The 24582-nt window shown below is 45.0% G+C and overlaps 1 protein-coding gene across 1 annotated transcript in view; it reads left to right on the top strand.

Annotated features, from left to right (window-relative positions):
• Positions 1-20372, top strand: part of C8A (complement C8 alpha chain) — a 68985-nt gene extending 48613 nt beyond the window's left edge. The window contains exons 8-11 of the mRNA XM_061186529.1: positions 10702-10833; positions 11968-12125; positions 16251-16473; positions 20167-20372. Of these exons, the coding sequence (XP_061042512.1) occupies positions 10702-10833; positions 11968-12125; positions 16251-16473; positions 20167-20318 (665 nt within the window). The 3' untranslated portion in view covers positions 20319-20372. The remainder of the gene's footprint in view (positions 1-10701; positions 10834-11967; positions 12126-16250; positions 16474-20166) is intronic.
• Positions 20373-24582: the final 4210 nt, after the last annotated feature.

The raw sequence follows: 24582 nt of genomic DNA, 5'->3' as shown, positions 1-24582 counted from the left end.
TAGAGGCAGATGTGAGTAATAACTGCCAAGATAGGTGTGTGAAGTCTCGTGTAATGAAACAGCTTATCTAAATGAAGATGAAAAAAACAAGCATTCACTGAGTTCTAACTCTGTGGCAGGCAGCATACTGAGTTCTTACATGCATCTCATTCCATTTAAGCTTCCTGGCAATGCTTTGAGCTGTGTTTTATGGCTGTACCTATTTTACAAATGATGAAAACCAGGCACTGAAAGATAAATGACACATCCAAGGTGACACCACTGGTTAGAAGCAGAGTAAGGTTTGAAATGAGGATTTCTAATTCCCAGTTCAGTGCTTCTTGTGGTACCTCTGGATATTTATTTCACTTATTTTCTTTTTTAAAAAACTACTAAACTGCTTGTGATAGCTTTGAAAGTGGTTAAATCAGGTTTTAAAAATACCTAACAGAGTATTATACTCAATATTCACTCCTAAGGGCAATATTGGGTCAGCTTGACCCTTGACTGGGAATTGTCACAGAGAACTGTTAAAGGTTAAACTGACCAGCTTGTGATGGTCTGTTCTGAAGCTTAGGTACATTCACAGAGCCAAGAACAAGCATGGTGTGCTGGCACCCATGGCACTCAATAAAGCGAAACTTAAAGACCTATAGGCCAGAAAATGTATCTAAGCCACCAATGGCAGGTGGTTTTAATAGCAAATGCTACCGGGACCACTGAGTTGAGGATTGTGACACCAGATGTGGGCTCAGGCAGAAAGTACTGTGATCAATTAGCGATGTCTATCCGAGGCAGAGGCTGACCCATGGTAGAGCCTCAGTATCTTTCTGGCTGGGGTAATTCAGAATCCAAGCCCATCAATCCTGGGCATCCTCTGGAGCTTTCCTTACACTCTGGAGAGTCAGGGGTGGATTCCTAAAGGGTCTGAGCAGGGATTAAGGGCCCCTGAGCGATGTGTTTTCTATTCCTTTAGTAGAATGAGACAAAGGCAGCCCAGATGATTAAGCTGTGTATGGAGAGTAATTGGGATGAGATGGGTGTATAAATTAAGTCCCTCCAATTTTTCATACATTCCATCACATTTACATATTATTGATGTTGTTTGCTTATAATTCCCTTTCAGGAAGGTTCTAAGCAGAGCATTTTCCCTTCTTACCCAAAGTAGCAGGCAGGAAACAATCTCCGAGGAAAACCCTTCTCATAATCTAATCTCCACCCATCCATCCATCCATCCACTCATCTAGTAAATACTCAGAGAAAACCCATGATTTCCAGGGACACAGGAGTGAAACACACAGATCCCCACCCTGGAGAAATGTGCAGTCAGTTGGGGGCTAAGAATAATACAATGCGATAAATGCTTGACTAGAAATAAATACAGTAGAAGCACAAAGGAGGGAGCAACCCACCCTTTCTTCCCCTCCCATTTTCTAGACTCCAGAGACATTCACACCTGATCTTCTGAAGTTAGTAGGAGTAGGAGCTTGCCTGGTGGAGAACGCAGCTGGAGCTCTCTAAGAGGAGAGAGTTGCATGGGAGTGGCTGAAGCAGCAAGTGGTGAGGGTGAGTGGTAGGAGATGAGTGATTCACCCAAAGGCCAGACTCTTTGTAGAGGACTTGCCCCTGAGGCCAGTGCATACATGAGAACAATCCAGTGGTTGGGTTATGGCAGGACGAGTGCTGATATCAGTAACCTGGAAATGGAGTCAGTGTTGGCCTCCAGGGAGCCACAGAGAGGATGACAAGCTGCAGAACGGCAAGCTGCTGGAGCCATGCAAAGGTGAACATTGAGACAGGAGGGTCCCTGCCACCGGACAAGATGCGTAGCATTCAAGGGAGCATGCGCTGGTCCTGCTCTACCCTCCAGCCCACTGCTCACGGCGGGGCTAGGCTGTACTGAGCTAAATGCTGGTCCCTTGACTTAATCATACTCACTTTCTTCTTGCTGCTGTTCCTTCTACCTAGAAGTCTGCCCCCCTCTCCTCTCCCTCTCTTCTTCACCTGGCTAATGCTTATTCATCTTTGGTCTCTGCTTAGATAGGGTCTTCCAGACAGTCTCTCTGTCTCCCCAGTTCCAGGTTGGGAACCTGTCTTAGGTATTGGGTCGCCCAAAAATTCCGTTCGGGTTTTTCCATAACATCTTATGGAAAAACTCGAACGTACTTTTTGGCCGACCCAATACTTCAGTGTACCCAGGACATAGCTCTATGTATATCACACTATTACAACTGCCTGTTTCCGTAGTGAATCTTGTGAATGATGCGTTTCTGGAGTTTTGTCCACAGGCTGAGGCTGATTCACAGTAGAGGCTCAGTGTCTTTCTAGCAGAGCTGGTTCAGAATCTAAACCCATAGATGCTGGGCATCCTCTGGAGCTTCTCTTACACTCTGAAGAATCAGGGGTGGATTTCTAAAGAGTCTCAGCTGGACTGAACAGTGAGGATGGTGAGGTGGGCAGGAACCTGATTGTGAAGGGTCTTATATTCATGGCTAAGTAGTCTGGGCTGGCCCAAAAGGTCTTTTGCTGTGTCTGCTAACCAACCAATCATCCTGAACAGACAGGCACTAGATTCTAACAAGCTCCAGGCTTTATCCCCAGTTACCATGACAACCAGGCTTCACAGTGATGGATGGTATTGACTGACTGACAGACTCCTGGTGTCTTGGCTCTGTCCCCACCCCCCTTAAGTAACTTGCACACACATGGAACTGAGATTCTCAGCACCATCCTCCTGAATTTGTCCTGATTTTGACTTTCCACCTCTATCACTGAAAACAGCCTCAGCCTGAAAGGAGAAAAAGGTGTGATAATGTCAAAATTACTCCCAGGGCCACCCTTAGCTCCCTCTCCCTAAGTGATATAATGTGGCAAGGAGAAAATGGGCTTTGGACACAGACCTTGGTTCAATCCCGTTCTACTATTTACTTATTGTATCGTTTTGGGCAAGTGACTGAAACTATCTAAGCCTTGATTTGCTCATCTCTAAAATGGGAATAATTGTACTTGCTGTGGAATGATGTGTGAATATTAAATAACGCCTGGAAAATCTTTGCCCAGCACATATTGTGGATGTTCCCTCCATCTTCTTCATTCACTCCCTCTCAGTTAACAGTACAGTTTATCCTGCAGAGAAGTTGATTAAGAAAATTGGTGTTCACAAACTCCTCAGCCTCCCGTATTCTCCGATTTTTCCAGTTCAGAATCAGGAACCAACAGCCCAGTCTAGGTATGCTGTGGCATTTCTGGCAGCAGTAATAATAGTAATACTTGACCATTATTGCTAGTTTCAAGCCAGGGACTATCCTAAACACTGTACATGGCATGGATTAACTCATTTAACCCTCAGAGCAACCCTAGGAGGTAGACAGTGTTAAAATCCCCATGTTATAGATGAGATAACTGTGATACAGGGAGGTTCAGACAGTAAGTGAGCATGGAAATTTCCACCTCAGGCAGTTTCCATTTCAGAGCCTGGCCCTCAGCTATACTACTGCCTCCCATCATGACCAAAATCATCTAGCGGGTCTGAGTCCCTGAAGGTAGCCCTTTATCAGGTGGAGGGAGACCTGAGATCGCAGCCCCAGCATTGTGCATTGGGAGCATGGATTCCTTTTTCTGAGCTGCTTTGTGGAATGAGGGGTTTGGGGAGGCCACTGCTACTCATGGCCCATGATGAACGGTTTCCTGCAGAGTAAGACTGGCTTGATGAGATGGATGGAGCGGGCCCCGAGTTTGGATACGGCACACCTTGCATCAAACCCCGATTCTTGGGCTTGTTAGTCATGGAACTTTGGGCAAGTTACCTAACAATCATAGCAACAACTAATAAGATTTGCTGAACACTTAATTGTACCAGACACCAGTTTTAGAGACTCATGTATAGAAACCATTTTCATCTCCATTTTCAAATGGGGAACATGAGGCACAAAGAGGTTCAGTCACTCATCCAAAGCCACACTCCCAGTGAAGGGTAGAACTCTGGCTCCAGAGTTCACACACTTAACCACCACTGTTCCTGCCTTCTCCAACCTCAGATTGCCTGCAAAAGGAGTAAATCCTCCCAGCCCCATGGTGAGCCTCCAATGAGATAATGCAGATGAAAAAGCTTTATAAAATATCAACTCTTAATCAAGCATGAGATATTACAAAGATATGATTTATATCGTCAACCAAAAGAAGACCTGTGACTCTCAAAACATTTTAGAGGTATTGTCTAGATGGGTTGGAATCAGCCCATCCCTGAGCACTTCTGGGGGCTTGTTACACGCTGAGCCTTGCAAACCCAAGAGATGACTTTATAAGTTTGCAGGATAATTGGAAGAACAGACCAAGAAATTGACAATTACTATAGTGTGCTAAATACTATGCTATAGGGAAGCATGCTGATACCATGAAGGACACACAGGGATACTGCGGGGACATAGATATAGGGCCCTTGTGAGTGAGAGAATGTTTTCTAGAGCTGAGTGGGAGAAACTCAGTGAAGGAGGTAAGGGAACTTTCTAGTCAGAGGGAACAGCACATGCAAAGGCACAGAGGTACTTGTACTATTATTCTCAGGTGGTTGGGAAAAAACATGCATTTTTTTTTAACATTTTTATTGGAGTATAATTGCTTTACAATGTTGAGTTAGTTTCTGCTGTATAACAAAGTGAATCAGCTATATGTATACATATATCCCCATATCCCCTCCCTCTTGAGCCTCCCTCCCACCCTCCCTATCCCACCCCTCTAGCTGGAGAAGCATGCGTTTTAATGGATACACAGAAGCACCTAGGGGGCAAGGAAGTTAGCCAACCCTTCCCAGCTCATCCAATCACAGATTAAACAATCATCTTTTCCAATGTTATGGCATGAAATAGGCTATATGATTCTTCCTCTCCCTTCTGAGGTTGTCTTTGAGGGCAACCAACATAGCAAAGCAACATAGCACACAGATCACAGCAACGTGAACGGCATCTGTTTGTTGCACAGAGATAAATAATGCATTACACCTGCTGTTTTCCACCTGATGCTTGTCATCTGAGGAATGACAGAGACTTGCTGATTCTGGCACCTCAGAAATAAGGCTGCCTGGCTCTGCCTCAGAGCCACGTGGATGCAGTATCTCCACGGAAGTGTGAAGACAGCTCTCACACCTGCACCACAGCCCAGACTGGGTGTGAAACAAGCAGTAGACATGGTGGCCAGAGACGTGTCCCCCGGGCTCCTGGCCTGCCAGGAGGGCACAGCAGCTCCTCTGGGGACCAGACTAGAGCGGGAAGGACCCCAAGGGTCTCCCAGTACTTCCTTGGCTGATTTGCATCTCCTTCCTTTCCACTCTGGAGTTCAGACCATGTTGGCCTTTCTGAGCAGACTCTTGCTGCTGGGGACACAAGGCCTTCACGTGGCCTCCCTTTGATCTCAATGTTCTCCACTTTGTCTGGCTAATCCCTACTCATCCTTTCACACTTGCCTCTGGTAACCTTCCTCTGACCCCCTAAGGAAGACTGCCCCGAGCTTGCTGCCTTCCTTCAAAGTCCTCATGACACAGTACAAGAACTATCAGCTTACCTGTGTATGTCTCCACACTGGGCTGTAGGCTCACTGACAGCAAACACTCCCTTTAGCCCTCTTTACTTCCCAGATACCTGGAACACAATAAGCAATCATTAAGGACGTACCCAAGTTATCTCAAATGCCCCTCAGGTGTTCTGGTGTGTTTCTTAAAGTTTCAGAATCTTGGCTTTAGAGGAGCTCTTAAAAGACATCTCGTCAATTCTGCAAACCCTTCTACTCACAGGCAAACAGCTAGCTTCTGCTTGGGACCCTCCAGATATGGGGAGCTCACTGCCTCATGAAACAACTCCTATCTCCTTGGCCTCTGAGTGTTGCGGTGATTTACCTTAGGTTGAGCCTAAATCTATCTCCCTGTAGCATCTGCCCTTTTGGTCCTAGTTCTTGCCCTTGTGACCACACAAACAAGCCTAATTCCTCTTCCTCAAGACAACCCTCTGGAGAGCTGAATCTAATTCTACTGACCTCTCTTAAAGAGAAACCTCTCCTTTCTTGTTCAGGTAAACATCCTGCGTCCCCTCGAACATTCCCAAAAGGATTTGGCTTTAAATTTCTTCACCCTCATGCTCATTCAATCGTTCTCCATTTTCTTCTTTTATTAAATCTTATTGTGGTAAAAACACTTAACATGAGATCTAATCTTGTAACACATGTGTAAGGGTACAATACCGAATCCTTCACTATAGGGACAATATTCTGGCAGATCTCCAGAATTTACTCATCTCGCGTAGTTGAGATTTTATGCCCGTTGATTAGCAACCACAATTCTATGCTCTGCTTCCATGAGTTTGACTACTTTACATACCTCATATTAAGTGGGATCATGCAGTATTTGTCCTTCTGTGACTGGCTTCTTTCACTTAGCATAATGTCCGCCAGGTTCATCCACGTTGTTGCACATGGCAGGATTTCCTTCTTTTCAAAGGCTGGATGATGTCCAACAAATGTTCTGTTTTCTTATTTCCTTTTAAAAGTGTGGCTCCCAGAACTTGGCACCAGGTTCCGGGTTTCTCTAACCTGCGCAGAGGGAATGAGATTATCCCCGCCTTTACTTTATTGATTATAATTTTCACCTGGCTTTATTGCCCTACTGAGCTGAAAGTGATCTAAAACTCTTGGGCCTTTTCTCTTGTTCTCCTGCTAAGCTGGCTCTCTTCCTTACTGTGCTCATGCACTTGGTATTTTATCCCCAGGACAGGATGTCACAACTTTTCCAACTGAGTCTCATTTTGCTATGCTTGGTCTGTCTGTCCATCAGCCCTTTGAGGGCTTTTTGGACCCTGATTCTTTTTCTTCCTCTGGGTAGATACGGTGAGCGTGGCTGCTAAGTCCATATCCAAGGCATTGACAAAGGCACTGACTAGGATAGTATGGAGGCCGGCTTTGTGACAGGCCACCAGAGGTTCTCTGTAGGACCGTGGTACTCAGTATCTCATCCCAGATGCACTGCATAGGCTTCATCTGGGATACTTATTTAAAATACAGATTGCTGATTACTCAGAAATACAGAATCAGAATTGATAGAGGTGGGGCTCAGGAACCTGTGTTTTTAATAAGCCCTCTAGATGATCTCAATATGTAGCCAGGTTCAGCAAACATCAACTCCTGTTTACTGAGCACGGAAGTCTAAAACAAACGCCAGTTTGATCTGGTCCAAAGCTGACATCTAAGGAGCTGATGGGATGGGGTGGAGCCCTGGCAGAGCACCACCTGGTCCTGTAGTCCAGGGATCCCCAACTCCCGGGCCATGGCCTGGTACCGGTCCATGGCCTGTTAAGAACCAGGCCGCACAGCAGGAGGTGAGCGGTGGGCGAGGGAGTGAAGCTTCATCTGTATTTACAGCTGCTCCCCATCGCTAGCATTACTGCCTGAGCTCCGCCTCCTGTCAGCATTATGGTGAGTTGTGTTAATTATTTCATTATATATTACAATGTAATAATGATAGAAATAAAGTGCACAATAAAGGTAACGCACTTGAATCATCCTAAAACCATCCCCCCACCCCATCCGTGGAAAAATTGTCTTCCACGAAATAAGCAACTCTTGGGATCCAAATCCGTCTCCATTTACTATATTGCCCCACACCTGCTAGCTTCTCAAGGCCAGAACCTCGTAATTCAGATTTGCATCATATTCATACTAGTTTTATTCTCACAGTGTCTACCTTGTCCAACACACAGTATGCCTGGGATGGTACATAGTAGATGCTTACTAAATTTTTCAGCAGAATTTAGTCTGATGCAATAAATAGAATTAGCTAATTCTTCTAAGCAAGAAAGACGAGTTTGAATCTCAGCTCCACTGTTCTTTTTAGCTATGTGGTTTTGGGCAAGATAATTAATCTTTATGAACCAAGGGCATCACAACTAAACATGAGAAGTATGGGGTAGGTGACTAAGGATAATTTAGCCCTCATGTTGTAGGATTCTTAAGTCACAGACCTCCCCTTGCTGGCTGGTACCCTCCTTCAGGGTCCTCGGGAGGCGATTCTTTGCAGTCAAGCCGTGCTGCTGAAATCAAGCTGGAAGTCTCTTCTCCAAGTAGCGCGTGGCAGGCTGTCTGCAGACCCTTCATGAGCATAGTCACTCCACAGGTAGCCTCCAGCCCCCACTAATCGGCCCGGCCCGTCACTTTAATTGGGCAGCACCACACCACTCACCTAAGTAATCACTCTGGCTTCTGCCCGTGAATTCCTTTCATCCACTTTTGTTTATCACTGTTGAAGCATTTTTTAATCAAAACAATTAAATATGCTAAATCTTCCTCAATTAGTAGTACATTAAAAATTAAAAGTACTTGAACGGAAATGGCAGAAGAAACTCTGTGCTTGGCGCTGAGTGCTGGTGCTTAAAGCATCACTTCTCCCAGGCACTCTCAGCTCGGAGTTATTCAGAAACTGCTGTGCACAGAGGCACAGAGGGCTGCAGCCGAAAGGGGTCTCAGGATGAGCAAGTCCAACCCTTTCTCTCCATAAACGGGAAACGGAGGCCCAGTGAGATCATGGGCCTTTTCTAAGCTCATACAGGGCATCAGGGACTGGGACGCGTTTTGTTTTACTTTTTAAGAAAAATAAAATGTGTATATATTTAAGGTATATAGCATGATGATTTGATACATATAAAGTGAAATGATTATTACAGTCAAGCTAATTAACATATCTTCTCCTCACATAGTTACGTGTGTATGACGAGAGTACCTGCAATCTACTCCATTTGCAAATTTCCAGTATTCAATACAATATTATTGATATCAACTGTAGACATCAGGCTGTACATTAGATCTCTAGGCTTATTCCTCCTACATAACTACAAGTTCATGCAGCATCTCCCCTTTTCCCCCACCTCCTCACCCCGGGCAACCACCGTTCTCCTCTCTGCTTCTATATATTTGACTTTCGTAGAGTTCACGTATAAGTAAGATCAGGCAGGTTTTTTTTTCTTTTTGTGTATGGCTTATTTCACTTAGCATAATGTCTTCAAGTTTCACCCATGTTGTCACAAATGGCAGGATCTCTTTATGTTTTAAGGCTGAATAATTATTTTATATATATATATGGGATATATATATGTGATATATATATAGGGTATATATGTGGAATATATATAGGGTATATATGTGGAATATATATATAGGGTATATACGTGGGATATATAGAGAGTATATACATATATACACACAATTTTATATATAATAATTATATATTTGTTATTATATATAATTATTATCTATTTTATTTATATATTATATATAATAATTATATATTAAAATTATATATAAAAATTATATATATGTATATATAATTATATCTATAATAATTTCTTTACCCATTCATCTGAGTGACTGGGATTTAAATTCAGGATTCCTGACTTGTAAGATTCTTTCCATTAGAAGCCCTTACCAAAGGACTCTTGGCATTCATTTATTCACTCATTTTTTTCATTCATCAATCATTTATTCTGAGAATACTCACTGAGCTCCGCCCCCATGGCAGACATCATGCTGCTAGGCCGACAAGAGAGTGGTGAATAAGATGCCAGTCCTTGACCCCATAGAGTCTGCAGTTTCATGCGAAGGCCGGCAGGTAAACTTGCTGCCCGATACTCCCTTAAAAATATTGAATCTAATCCTTAGCTTAACTGAATTACAACCTAAATTATTTTTCCTTTGTGGTTGTCAGAATAAGACACTGACTGGTCATAATTATTGTATAGTTGCAGTGAAAAGTAATGACATGTTGCCAATGCAAACTCCAGTTCACAACCTTCAGAAGACTTTAGCTACAGAGGGAGCTGAACTCTGCAGCAACGGTCAATATCTTGCTCCAGTCTGCTTTGCTACCCTTATCTTGCCAGCTGACCAAGGGTTGGAAACCTAGCTCTGTTCACCTACAGGCTGTGGGATCGGGGGAAAATGACGTTATTCCTTTGAGAATTATGTTCCTCATCTGCAAAATGCATATTCCTCAGCAACTCCTCAGATAGAGACAGAGACAACTAACGTGGGCCTCACAGTTCTCATGGGGCCAGAAGTCAAGCAGCCTCCCCAGGGAGATCTATCCATCTTCTGACAGCACTCTGGCCTCCCTGGGGTGCAAAGAGGACCTGGGCAAAAAGAATTGGGACACATATGATCATTCAGACCTAAACAAAGCACATGCATAGCTCTGAAGAAAGAGGGAAGTGTTCTGATCCAAAAATGCTTCATGGAAGAAATGATATTTGAATTGGAGCTTGAGTAGACTTTAGAAAGATGGTGAAAAAGGAGAGAGGAAGGGGCAACAAATGCAAAATTGGTGCCAATCTTGGGCCAGGCACTGTGCTAGGCACAGGGGTATATGGAGATGGATGAGATAGAATCACTGTCTCAAGGAGCCTCTGTGGAGAATGTGCAAAGGAAAGGGAACAAGCACTTTTGACCAACTAGTGTGTGCAATACATATTCCTTCTCATTTCAAGAATATTTGCACAGGAACCAGAGAGAAAAGAACACTGAAAGTGGGTTAAAGAACTGGGATTTCAACCCAGATCTCTTAGACTGCAAAATAGAAGCTAGCTTTTACTACTGTGAGCTAGTGAGCTGTGAGCTACTACTATGAGCTGGTTGTACCATATTCACGGTCTTTCAGCGTCTCAGCATTCTATGTTTCTCTGCTCCCTGTTGCAGGTGTTACCAGCAATGATATCAAGACATGCTTTGGAAGCTCTTTTGGCATCGACTATGATTTTACAGATACAACACAAATTGGAGGACGTTTATCAGGAGAAATTTGTAAAAAATTTGGAGGTGGCAAAATGGGCAAGTATTTAGTAATGGGCTTCCCAAAAAGAGAAGCCAGATTTTCCCTTGGACACAAAATCGGGGCATGTACGCTATTCCCCCCCACCAACTGATTCCATTTCAGTCAATGGTCATACTGCATATCTGCTGAACACCCCAAACCAATGACCTGTAGTGGCCTTATTTGGAATTCTGCATGGGCTGAGATCACCTTAGAAATACTTGACTTCGTATGGTGCACCCTTCTAGATTTCAAGCACTAGACAAAGATCTAAGTAAGAGCTGGGATGAAGGGAATGTGCAGATGGAACCTGGAAAGCCGACTGTTGACATAAAGTCTCACGAGGTACAGTCCAGAGGGAGGAAACAAATTTGCTGAGAGAGAAAAATGTGGTTACCAAGTCCAAGCTCAAAGAATAATTATTAGAGAAAGATTGTACAAGAATATTTTGTAACATCTCCCGCACAGGTCACTAAGAGTGTTCATGTATTCATTCACTCATTCAACCTGTATTGAGTAATTTTTTCCAGGTGGGAGACACAGAGGATGCAGGGATGACGAAATAGTTTATAGTACAGTGGATCAGTACATGAGGTTCAAGTTACTCCCATTGCATTGGGCTACTCATGTCTCAGGGCCTTAGGTCAAATCCTTCTTCTGATGCCCTTCCCTCCTCCTTCCACTTACCTGCCAAGATTTATCCATTCTTCTAGATAACTCACCTTTTTTCCTGACCACCTCCCCACTGCTACTATAGATCTGACCACATCTTTCTCTGCACCCCTACTGAGAGAGAAATCTGTTATAGCACTTACAATATTTGATTGAACTTATTTGGCATATAGCAGGCACCAAGTAAACATTTGACATAAATATTTGAATAAATGAATGAATGAATCATCATCCATTTTCCCATCTTCTCCCTCCTTCATGTTGGGTTGGGCTGTCTTCCCAGTGTCTGCTCTAATCCAAAGGATGGGTCTATTTCCAAGTCTTGGTGCTTCTTTTCTGCCTTGCCCTGCTAGTTAACCGAGCAAGGTAGAAGAATGGGAGACAGCTCTAAGGAGAGCACTTAAACTCTGTTCCAAATCTCATTAGCAGAGCTTGGCATTTTAGGAAATGAGCTAATGTGGTTATTCTCTCGATGGCAGTCGGTGACGCGAAGACAGTGGGCGTGGAAGACATCATTTCTCTGGTGCAAGGTGGCAGCTCTGGCTGGGGAGGTGGCTTGACACAAGACAGGAGCATCGTTACATACCATTTCTGGGGGAGGTCATTAAAGTATAATCCTGCTGTTATTGATTTTGAGGTAAGTCTTTTCGCAGTTGAAGAAACTCTACGTTCACGAGGAATGAAAGTGAAGCAGACCAGATCATTTCATATTTCTTATTATAAGCCCATCAGAGAACAAGATTAAATGTAACGGCACGCTGAGCTGGTGGCCTTCCCCGTCTGACTACAGGGATACGTGACTCTAGACTCAGGCCACAGGAGAGATGGGATCACAAGCTTACTATCCGGTCAGGGCCTAGTTTTACACTCGTAGCCCCAGAATTTCTTCAGGATTAAGCCACCTTATAGAAATAACAACTCACATACATAAAAGACTTTAAAAATCACATCTGTTAAGTTGGAGGTTGGCAAACTTTTTCTGTAAAGGACCAGAGAGTAAATATTTTAGGCTTTGTGGGCCACATACAGTCCCTTTCATACAATTTCTTCTTCTTCTTTTTTTTTTTTTTTTTGCAATCTTGTAGAAATGTAAAAATCATTCTTAGCTCAAAGGCCATACAGAAACAAGCCGTGGGCTGAGTATGATTTCAAGCTATAGTTTGCTGCCCCTGCTCTACGTGATCTCATCACAATGACCTCTGGCACAGATGGGATTCTCCCCATTGAAAAATTAGGAAACTGAGGCTCCAAGTCATCAAGTGAATCGTTTCAGGTCACAGAGCTCATATGTGGCAGTACCTGGATCCCAGACCTTTGGACTTAATGTCCAGTTCTCTCTTCCCTCTATCCTAGCACCTGCCTTAAAGCCATGGTTCCCAGCCACCGGGGTCAATTTTGCTCCCCTAGGAGACATTTGGCAATGTCTGAAGACATTTTTGATCGTCACAACTGAGAAGATGCTACTGGTATCTAGTGGGTAAAGGCCAGGGATGCTCTTAAACATCCCCTAAACCACAGGACAGCCGCCCACAGCAAAGAAATATCTGGCCCCTAGTGTCAATAGTGCCAAAGTTGAGAAAGCTTGCCTTAAATCTCTAACCCCACAAAGGAAGTAAAATTGTATTCAAACTGCAAAGGAAGTGGATTGTTCTACCAGTATTGTCACACTATTCAATTCATATGCAAGGGTAGTGCATTAGAAAAAAGAGTTATATTTTGGGCTTTTAAATAAAATATTATTGTTTTCTTGCCCATTTTCCCTGAACTTGCTCATTTTCTATAGATAGTTAAAAATCCCAGGTGTGGATACATTCCTTCTCTTAAAATATATACCAACAGTTAAACCTAAAAATCTATTATAACACCCTCTTCTCTATGAAGAAAGAGGTCAGATGGATTAACCCTGATTGCATTTCTTCTCCAATAAATAAGGGACCATTTTCACACACCTGTAATTCACATAGGGTCTAAAAATTGCTATCATCAAGCTATTAGTGATTTGGGCAAAACTGTAAAATTGCTATCAGGAATAACATATAAACTTTCATGGTCAAGAGGTGAGCTCTTTGTTTGCCTTGAGCAAAACTTCCAAGGGGAAGACTGACATTCGTGATTTGGAGAAGACCCAATTCTGTCTTTTGGGAAAGAGAGCCTGGGTATGGGGTGAAAAAGATATAGTTTGGCTCATGGGTCAGCCACCTTTTTGATGTGTGACCTTGGATGGGTTACTTCATTTTCTGAGCTCCCGTTTTCTGCTCTGTAATATGGGGATAATAAAATGTTACATCCCAAGGTTAGGGAGAGAGAAGTGAGTACTTAGTAAATGTCAGTTGAGGAAGCAGGTTTGTGGAGGTTGAGTTAGCTGGCCAAATCTCAGAGCTGGGAAATGGCACAGCCCAACTGGAGCAAAGAGTGACTGACGCTAATGTTCATGATCTCTTCGAAACCCATGATGCCCCCTGGAAGGTTGGATTCGAGACATGAGGCTGTTGGCGGGTCATAGAGCAGGGGAGTGACACAGATAGAGCTGTGCTTTGAAAGGAAAATGCTCACAGAGGTATGAAGGATGAAGGAGAGAGAGACAGACAGACAGACAGACTATGGCCACAGAGAGGAAGCCAGTTAGGGAGTTATTTGGAACCTGGCGCTCAGAGTGGAGTCTTATTCATTTGCCTATTCCAGAGCTTAGCAGTGCCTATTTATGGCAGGTGCTTAGATTGAGTGAACATAGGAATCTTGCTATGTGATGATGCTGTTATGGTATATATTATTATATGTTATATGTTATGTTATAGTGTGTTGATATCATACTACTTGCCTTCTCTGAATCTTTCCTCTCATTTGTAAAATGGGAACAAGACCGTTGCCAATATCTTTTCAAGCTCTAACATTTTAAGAATCATTTCTCCATCCCTCTTCCCTCTTTAAGTTTCACAGCCCTTCCCAATCCTCTTCATGAGGATTTGGGGAAGAGAAAGGAGAGATGGGGGTCTGAGTGCTGACCTCCACTGGAAGGTCAAAGGGAAGTTGCCCGATGGTCCTGGCCTTCCCTGGAACTAAGAGTCATCTTTAACCGGGGCAGCCCTTTCTGTACTGATTTCCTAACAATGGGGCCAAATTCCCTGAACTTCCAGTAACGGTCTTCTCCCCTTGGCTGGGGGCCCAGCCAGTCCTGACATGACCAGCCTGGTGACCTAAGGCACAGCCCCTGGCCACAGGTCAAGGTTTGTTTGCCACGGGTCTTTCTGTACACATTTCCAGGAACCCATTCAAAACATGGCGAGTGCCCTACTGACCTCTGATTCTTGAGAATTGAGTTTGCTCCAGTGGGGCTCAGTCCCATCTCTGAATGGCTCTGTGACCTTGGCAAATCCCTCCCCTCTCAGAGCCTCAGGTTACTCTCCTGTAAAATGAGAGATCTGGAAAAGAGGTTTCATTTTATGGTTATGTGTTAAAATATATAGCTTTATAAGCATGCTGAAGATAACCATATATACATGCAATTTGAAAAATATAGGCTTTTTTTTTTACTATCATCACTCTAACTAATAAAAATGGTGCTTTATTTTATACTTTTCTTCCTCTTTGCAGTGGTATCTCACATTCATTACTTCTTTAGATCTTCACATGAATTCTAAGAAGTAGGTTATTATTCCCATTTTATAGATAACAGGGCTCAGGCTTGGGGGTGGGGCAGTTACGAGTTCTGGGCCACACGGCTGGGAAGTGAGCAGCATTTATTTAGCTTTGACTGTGTGACAGGCCTTCCCCATCTCTCAACTTTAATCCTCACAATAAACCTGGAGTATAGGACTATTGTTCTCACTTTACTGATGAGGAAGGAAGTCTTCACATGTAATGGGACAGAGATCACACAGCTAGAAGTTACAGAGCTGGGATCTGAAGCCAGATTTTCTAGCTCCAGAGTCAATGCTCTTTGCTATGTCTACTACTTCCCAACCAGGGGTTGACTCCCCCATCCCCCCGCCCCAGGGGACATCTGGCAATGTCAGGAGACAGTTTTGGTTTTCATGACTAGAAGGTACTACTGGCATCTAGTGCGTAGAGGCCAGCAATGCTGCTAAACACCCTACAATGCACAGGCCAGCCTGCCCCCGTCAACAAAGAATTGTCCAGCAGGAAATGCAATAGTGCCAAGGTTAAGAAACCCTAGACTACAGTCCTGCCTAGAATGGGCATATGTGAATGACTCCGCCACCATCATCCCCGCAACACCCTCAAATATGCACAGGCAAACACCACATTCACACCATTAGGGGCGGTGCTCAGCAGTGGCAACACAACTGCGTTAAGGACTTTATTAATTCCTGCAATGAAGGCTGACAATAAAAGACACACACACACACACACACAAACATATAAATACTTTATACTCTTCCTGATTCCTAAAAGTGCTGGAGGGGGGCGGATGAGTTGGCACAGATAGCTTCTGGGCTCTTGTCTTCCTCTGGGACCACGGGTTTCAAAGTTAAGTAGGTTGGTGTTCAGCATGGTCCACTGTGTGGTCCGGAGCTGGTCACTCAAACACTCTTGAGCCTCTGCTTCTTCATCCATGGGTTGGGGGATTTAGTACTCGCTCCACAGAGTGGCTGCCAGGATGCAATACAACTGGATAAAGTTGAGTGTCTGGCTCTGTGCCTGGCATGTAGCAGGCCTTCCAGAAGCTTGAAGGCCAGTTCTTGGGCTCTGGGAAGCTGGACAGAGCCCAGGGAGGGGCCCTCTGTTCTTTTTGTGCCCACAGTTGCAGCCCATCCATGAGATACTGCGGCACACGAACCTGGGGCCTCTGGAGACCAAGCGCCAGAACCTGCGGCGAGCCTTGGACCAGTACCTGATGGAATTCAATGCCTGCCGCTGTGGGCCCTGCTTCAACAATGGGAAGCCCATCCTCGATGGTACCAGCTGCACATGTCAGTGCCCCCTGGGTCGCCATGGCCTTGCCTGTGAGCAAATGGAGGCAGAGGGTAAGACCCGTGCATCCTCACTCAGGTTCTAGCCTATCTCGGCTTAGAGGGGCCAGCACAGAAAGGACCTTTGGGGTTCCCAGCCTCTCTGTTCTATGCCCTCTTGCCCATTGCTCTAGGAACCCACATTCTGAACTTTATGGCTGACCCCCTACATTTACTGGTTTTTATGCTTTCTCCTTGCCATTAGGACCCTCTCAGATGAGGACTGTTTTTTACCAGGGTGTATATGGACAACAGGATTCATTTCCGGAGGGATGTATTCGTTTCCTAGGGCTGCCATAACAAATTACCAAAAGCTGGGTGGCTTAAAGCAATGGAAATTTATTGTCTCACACTTTTGGAGATTAGAAATCCCAAATCCAGGTGTACTGGCTAGGTTGCTTTCTTCTGGAGGCTCTGTGGGAGAGTCTGTTCTCTCTCCTAGCCTCTGGCATGAGTCAGCAATGCCTGGCATTGCTTGGCTTGTAGCTGCACCATTCCAGTCTCTGCCTCTGTCTTCACATGGTGTTCTCCACTCTACGTCTCTGTTTTCTCTCTTATAAAAATACTAGTCATTGGATTAGGACCTATCCTAATCCAGCATGACATCCTCTTAACTTGAGTTTATCTGCAAAGATCCTATATCCAAATAAGGTAGCATTCACAGGTAATGGAGTTTGAACTTCAACCTATCTTTTGGGGGACACAATTCAACCCACTACAAGGGATAAGTAAGTTGTCATTATAGCACAAGGAGTCATGACTAAAAACAAGGTTGGGGCAAGTAACATAAAGCTTAATGTTTCAACGTTTAAACATATTAAGCTGCAGCAAACCAACTGGTATCAGAAAAGAAGGTTCTCAAACGAGGGTTAGAAATCCATGTCCCTTATAGATGAAGAAGTCTAGAGACCTGGGTGTGAATCTCAGCTATTTCACTAACTTACTGAGATACCGGTTAATTATTACTTCTTTCTGGGGCCTGTCTTTCTCATCTATGTTTCCCTTTGAGCTCCAAGAATCTCTATGCATGTTCTAATCCCTAAGCTTCCAATTTTCCATGCATACTTGGTACATAGAATGATGGCAAAAATATGGGCTACCAAATCAATGTATAAATCAATCTCATTTGGCAACTGCAATGAAGAAAATGTAAAGGAAAAAAAAAGTCTGGAAAACAAACTGCTGAAGCACAGTGGAAATGGGATAGGAGCCTGGTTTTAAAATGAGATGACGGTGGGTTACAATTTTCTCATTGGGAAAGTCATTCTAAATGGGAGGCAGGATAGCATAGCTCTGGTGTCAAATAGGCCTTCACATCCCAGTGCTGTCAATTTGCATGTTGGGTGGGCATCCCCTGTAAAATGGGGATGATATCAGTACCTACATCACAGGTTGTGTTGAGGATTAAACTACCTAACTTGTGTGGCAAGCTCAATTCTAATAAGTAAGAAGAAGATAGAGCCCTATTGGTAGAAGATCTGTCCCGGGTTGGTGCCACATCTAAATCCCTCCTTTGTGAGCTGAAGGGAGTACAAATTGGGTCCCAAAAAGCTGCCTGGTATCCTGTAGGAGGAATTCTGAAAGGGGTGAGCCAGGATGGTGAGTGAATTCCAGAGTCTTTATGAAGGAGGATGCAGAGAACAAAAACCAAGCAGAACAATGACTAGGGCCAAGCCTGGTACAGTTTCTTCTTGTGAATTGAAAAAAGGAACTGCCTGTTAGGTGGGTAAATTGGGAGGAACAAAGAAAACCACTCGGGGTTGATACTGCCCAGCTCCAGACCCAGGGATTTCTTGACTTTTCAAGCAGAGTTTGGACTGGGTTTCGGCCCCCATTTGCCTCATTGGCCAGGCAACTTTCCAGAGGGACCAAAGGTCAATAAACAGAAAGAACAACAAATTCTGTACCAGGCACTATTGCAACACTTTATGTGCACGAACTCCTTTATTTCCCCAAGAATGTGATGAGATAAATATCAATACTACTATCTCCCCAATTCACAGATGAGGACATGGGGGCAGGAGGAAGGCGAGGTAACTCGCTGAGTCATCTAGCTGGGGAGTGTCAAAGCCAGGATTTGGACCCAGGTGGTCTGATGTTAGGACCCAAGCTCTTAACTGTTACATTCTACTAATTTACACCCTAAGAGTCTGGAAATTTGGGGGATGGGGGTAGAGGGTCTGAGATGATTGCACTGACTATCATTTTGGGGAGTGGAGAGGGAGGGTATGGCCCAGGTCACGGTTATTGGGCTGACCTGGCTTAAAGGGACAGACCTGAGCTCTGCCTGGGTAATCAGAATTAGAGCATGTCAAGGGCCCTCAGAGCCAGTGACTTGCTTGGATCCCTGTTCACAGAGCATAGAGCAAAGTGAACAGGGAGTGTGGACTACCTAGAGATGCCTCTCCAATGATCCAGTGCTGGGCTTGGTGGTGGCCATGCAGAGTCATATGTACACATGATGGGCACTGGAGAAGGGGGACACAATGACAATGATCAAGGGGGGTGGCAGGGCGCAGAGGGCTGGGTCCTCCGCACAGTCCCATTTCTCCTGCATGATTACATTCAGTCAGCTGCAGGCAGCTCCCGGGTGTTCCATTAACCTTGTTCCATGCCCGAGGGGTATGGACCTCGGGTGGCCTTGGAGCTATCAGACTAAACTTTCAGCCAGACAGAGATCGATCTGGCAAGGAAATCTAAGGCGGGGGAGTCAGCCATCATGGAGACCCATTGTCATAGGTCCTGAGGGATTTTCCCCACAAATCTTTGCCTGTAGGGACCGAGCCACAGAGGTGGGAGAAATAGAGAACCCTTCTGTGGCTGCCCCACCAGGGAGTGTAATGACAGAGCTGGAAGGGACTTGAAGATAATCTAATCCAATGATATTCACACTGAGATCTGAGGAAGCTTGGGGTCTCCTAGGGGCTGCCCCAGAGGAGCAGGGCAAACCTGATAGACACCCAGCTTCAAATAGAACAGCTTCACTTTCATCTGACTTCCATGCTGGGGCCCATATAAGATTTCATTTAAGAAAAAAAAAAACAGTAATGAAAAAAATAATGATGGAAAATCCTACTGGATCAGTCCACCCTTTTCCTTTACAGAGGTGAAAGCTCAGGCTGAGAGAGGAGATGGGATGGTCCAAAGGCACAGAGTCAGTAGGAGGCGGCAGCCCCAGGCTAGAGGGATTGTATAAACTGGATTTCTAGAGACAGCCCAGGGTCAGTGCATGTGTTCTGATACTCTGTGCAGAGAATCTGTCACCCACTATGGCCCCATCGTTGGGAGTCTGAGTGGGGTTGATTTGCAAACCTTCATTTAAAAGCCCAGCTATCCTTTCCATAGGGGTGTCTGGCTGGCCTTTGTGAAGTTCCAGCTGGGGCGAGTTCCCTGTCTGCACACCCTCCACTGGCTCAGCGTCATTCTTCCAGAGACGCACGCCTCCCTGCCTCTCTCCGCTATCCATCTTCCGTGGAACCGCAGGTTCCAATTTCATGAGATGGGCTCCCAGTGGCCTCTTCTCACTCCATCCAGAGTTTCAAATTAAGTGCAAGGCAGTGAGCACAGAGGTCTGGGTTGGCTACACGGAGGCATTTCCCCAAGGAGAGATTGCAGACCACTCTAGGGCAGCGGGATGGGCCTCACTCAACCATCAAAGCTGCCGCTTGTACGCTAACCTCCTTGTCCGCTGGGAAATTATCCATGCAGGAGCCAAGGCGGACGGTCACTGGGGCTGCTGGAGCTCATGGTCTGCTTGCAAATCGGGCAGCCGGGAAAGGAGGAGAGAGTGTAACAATCCTGCACCCCAGAACGGAGGCACCTCGTGTCCGGGCCACAGAGTGCAAACCCAGGCATGCTGAGGGCTCTGGGCCCAGGCTGCAGCTGAGGCAGCGGATGTCACTGCCTGCGCTGACCGCTGGATACCGACCGACTTCACTCAGCTGACAGAAGATGCCAATCAACATGGACTTTTTCTTTGTCCTGGACCAGGCCGTGCCATCAACAACCAACTGTTCTATTACCCGCAAAACTCAGTCAGTCACAATTGGGTGTTGAGTGTTAATGGCTCATAGTACTTTGGATCATCTAAAAAATAAATAAATAAAAGAAAGAAAGAAAGAAAAAAAAGAAGACATCTCGATTCATGTCTTAGAGGAACTTATAGGGTGGTAGAGGCATAGGGCAGGCAGACGCTCTTGAAACTATCAGTAGCCAACAAAACAAAGTACCATGAGAACGATCTCAGTTATTTGATAACAATATTTGCTCATTTGTAGAAAACGATTATTAGTTTGTAAGATAAGCAGACATACTGAAACAAGGAGAAAAATTAAAGATTGACTTGAGTTCCTTCAATTTTCCTTCACTGGGACTCAACATATTCTCGTATTCCTTCAATTAATCTCTCTTGTTTGCTTGAGTTCTTATCACAAATATCACCTTTCTCCCAATTAAATAATTGGCACACTAATAACTGGCTCACAGCACACTATTCTTTTCCTTCATTGCCTTTTTCATGATTAGTAATTATATATTGGGTCCCACACCTCCTGTGACTATTTATGACCTGTCTCCCCATGGACGGTAATCTGGAGGGCAGGGATCGGCTTTGTCTGGCTCAGCACTGCGTCCCCAGAGGTGAGGGCTGTGCCTTGAATCGGAGGGAATTAACAAGCATCTGTGCAAGAAGTGAGGGAATGAACTCAAGAGTCAGTTCAAAAATGTGGTCCCTCTTCGTCAGCCTCCCAGAGTAGAATGTGGATCTGGGGGGGCCGACCAGTTCACGTGCCCGGGCCCACCTGTGGGAGAGCCAGTCACATCAGCCTGCCTCAGTGTCCCCACAGCACCCCAATCAGGCCTCAGAGAGAGAATGTGTGTGTTGCACTGACTTTCCTGTTGACCCATAGGTTTCCCCTATAGATCGTGAGCTCCTTGAAGGTGGAATCTGCGGTCCCAGTTGGTATAAGAAACATATGTTGACTGATATATGTGTATCAGTCAACACTCCCTATCCTTCCAGAATCCTCAATCTTTTTTGGGCGATAATGAGACATACACACACACACACACACACACACACACACATGCATGCACGCACGCACACATGAAACAATTAGAAGCAGTTTTAGGGACACAGGAAGTGAATTGCTGAGTTAATGCCAAAATACGTGGCACACAAAATAAGTGCCAAAGGAGGCCAGGTGGAAGAGAGATTTACCTTTCTTTGTCTGTATTAAATATACAGAATGGGGGTTGACCTAGACCTTGAGGGATTTTTGAACTAGGCAGAGAGGGAAGAGAACTTTAGATAGAAAAACAGCATGTCACAAAGTTTGAACCTCAGAAAGAATATTAGGGGTGTATGTAGGTGTATATGTGTTGGAATAGGGTGTGGGAATAAAATAAGTTATATAAAATACTTAGCACAATACCTGTCACATGCAAAATTATTAGCATCACTCTTATTGTTACTATTATTATTTAAAGCTTATAGTTTAGAAGTTTGTTTCTGAACTCTTTAGATCTATCTGAAAGAAGGAAAAGACTCCCATATTCCTTCTCATCCTGTCATTAATTTACTTTTTAATTTCCATGAATAATTAATTTCCATTCGTTATTTACTGTGGAGCAGTAGTTACATCCTAGGAAGCGATGAGAGGTGGATTGGCCAGGCCAAGTGGACAGTTTACAGAGGACATTCAAGCTTGATCTAAAAGCGGTAGTTCTCAGCCTAGGTTGCGCATGAGAATCACCTGGGCAGTTTTAAAAACCCTGATGTCCAGAGGCTGCATTCCATACCAATTCAATCCGAATTTCTGGAGATGAGAGCCAGAGATCAGTAGTTTACTATATTCAGTACCTTGTAATAACCTGTCATGGAAAAGAATCTGAAAAAGAATATATGTGTGTGTGCGTGTGTGTGTATATAAAACTGAATCACTTTGCTGCATACTTGAAACTAACACAACATTGTAAATCAACTGTACTTCAATACATAAATAAATAAATAAATAAAAGCTTCCCAGGCGATTCCAATGCAGCCAAGGCTGAGAACTCCTGAGAGCGGAGGAGTCATTACACGTTCACGGGGTGTGTAACAAAAGGGCACCACGGTAAGGTTTATCTGCGTACTTTATCTAATCTTAACAAGGACCTCCAAGATTTGTTTTCTGAGTCCCATTTTACAGATGAGGAAACAGAGTCTCTGCGAGGCTGAGCCTGGCGGGTCACAGAGCTGGCAGGCTGGCCAGGGTGTGAATGCAGCCCATCAAGCGCGTGCTCCTCCACCTTTGCTCTGGGCTGTCAGCCAGTGGAGGGATTTTGTGTGTGGGGCGCAGAGGAGAGGGAAGAAACCAGAGGCCAGGAAGCTCATCAGGAAGTAAGTGTAGTCCTTTAGATGCGAGATGAGAACGTTGGGATTAGACAATTGCCTGGATCACCTGTGAGCCAAAACAACCAGCCGAGCAATGCCATCTTCCCATTGTCTGCGCCACAGCACCAAGGCCAGTGTCTGCCCCGCTCCTCTGAGGACGCTGCGTCTCCAGCAGCTTTAGAAATGACAATACAGCAGCGGCAGTAGCAGTTTCGGCAGCAGCTACCCTTCACCAGATCAGTGCGTCTCCCTCTTCAAGGATGCCCGGCTCTCACCACGCAAATGGCATAAAACCCATCAAATGTATTCTCCCTCGGGACTTTTCAGGAGATCTATAATCTACGGTTTTATAGGTAGTGGATGTAAAAACACGGTTTAAAGATATAATCTTCAGCTTGACAAGGTGTCTTTTGAAAAGTAAATTAATGACAGAATGAAAAGCAATAAGAGGCTTTTTTCTTTTTTTCTGCTTTGAGATAGAGGAAGATCTAAAGAGTTCAGCACTCAGTGAATCTCTTCTGAACTAGATGGCTTTAGCGTGAAGAAAATGGACAGAGAGGAAGGGTAGCCTTCAAAACCACAGTGCAGAAATGAGAGACGGCAGAGGGAAGCCACCGGGTACTGTTTGAGGAAAGGTGTGTGACATAGATGAGCAGAAGCACGCTTCTCCGTGAAGAAAATTGGGGCTTCTACCCCCTCGCTTGGGAAATGGGTGAACACCCTGGGGAGCCCTGTGCTGGGCCCCGGGCTGGGTGCTGGGGGGCCGGGAATGAATCAGACACAGTCCCAGCGCTGGAAGATTGCCTGGCCTGATGGAGGAGGCCTGTGAACCACGCCCCAGGTCCCATACCAGCAGGAAGCCAGACAGCCTGGATAGGAGAGGAGATGAGGCCAGCAGAGTCTAGGAAATGAGTGGGAGTTTAAAAAGCAGAGAAAGGTGAAGAAGGGGCTGGACATCACAGAGGAAATAGTATGTGCAGAGTCGAGAGGTGGGAAACCACGAGGGGGGGTGGAAGGTAATTACTGCTCAGCTCCTGGGGGTGGTCGCTGGTCCCCCTCAGGCTGGGGAGAGCTGGGTTTGGAGCATTGGTTTGGTCACTGGGCCTTTCCTGAGGGCAGCAGTATGTGGTTCTGGGGAGGTTTCCACAGATGGCCACTTTCCACCCACATCCCTGCTCTCCTTGGGAGCTCCTGGTGCTTCAACACTCCACAGCCATCATTTTAAAGCACAAGAATCTTAACCTGGATTCACAAGGTTTGCTCTGGTCTGATGCCAATGTACCACTCCATCTTTATTTCCCTCTGCAGACTTTATGAGCCAATAGACTAAAAATCTGTCCTCCCTAACAGGACAACAAAGCCCTGAATGCCTAGCTCTCACCTCTCTCTGACGTCACTTCCTTCCATTTACTCTTCCTGCAGTCATGCTGCTCCAGCCATGGAAGCCTTTTTGCTATTCCTCACACATGCCAAACTCTCATGCCTCAGGACCTTTGCACCTGCTTTCTCCTCCACCTGAAATGTTTATCCTCTAAAGGAGTTCATCCAAGAATCACTCCCTTGTTTCATTCACATCTCTGCTCAAATAATACCCCTCCAAAGACCTTACCCTCATTTATTTTTTCTGGTATGGCACTTATCACTACCTGAGATTATAGATTTTTTTCTTGGTATGCCTCCCCCCTATTAATATGCAAGCTTTTTCATGGCTTGATCCCCAGTATCTAGAACAGTATTTGGCCTTGGGAGGG

This window comes from Eubalaena glacialis, chromosome 3, assembly GCF_028564815.1.
Source record: "Eubalaena glacialis isolate mEubGla1 chromosome 3, mEubGla1.1.hap2.+ XY, whole genome shotgun sequence".
Classification (NCBI taxonomy): domain Eukaryota; kingdom Metazoa; phylum Chordata; class Mammalia; order Artiodactyla; family Balaenidae; genus Eubalaena; species Eubalaena glacialis.
Note: the sequence above shows the minus strand (reverse complement) of the source record. Positions and strands in the feature narration are given on the sequence as shown.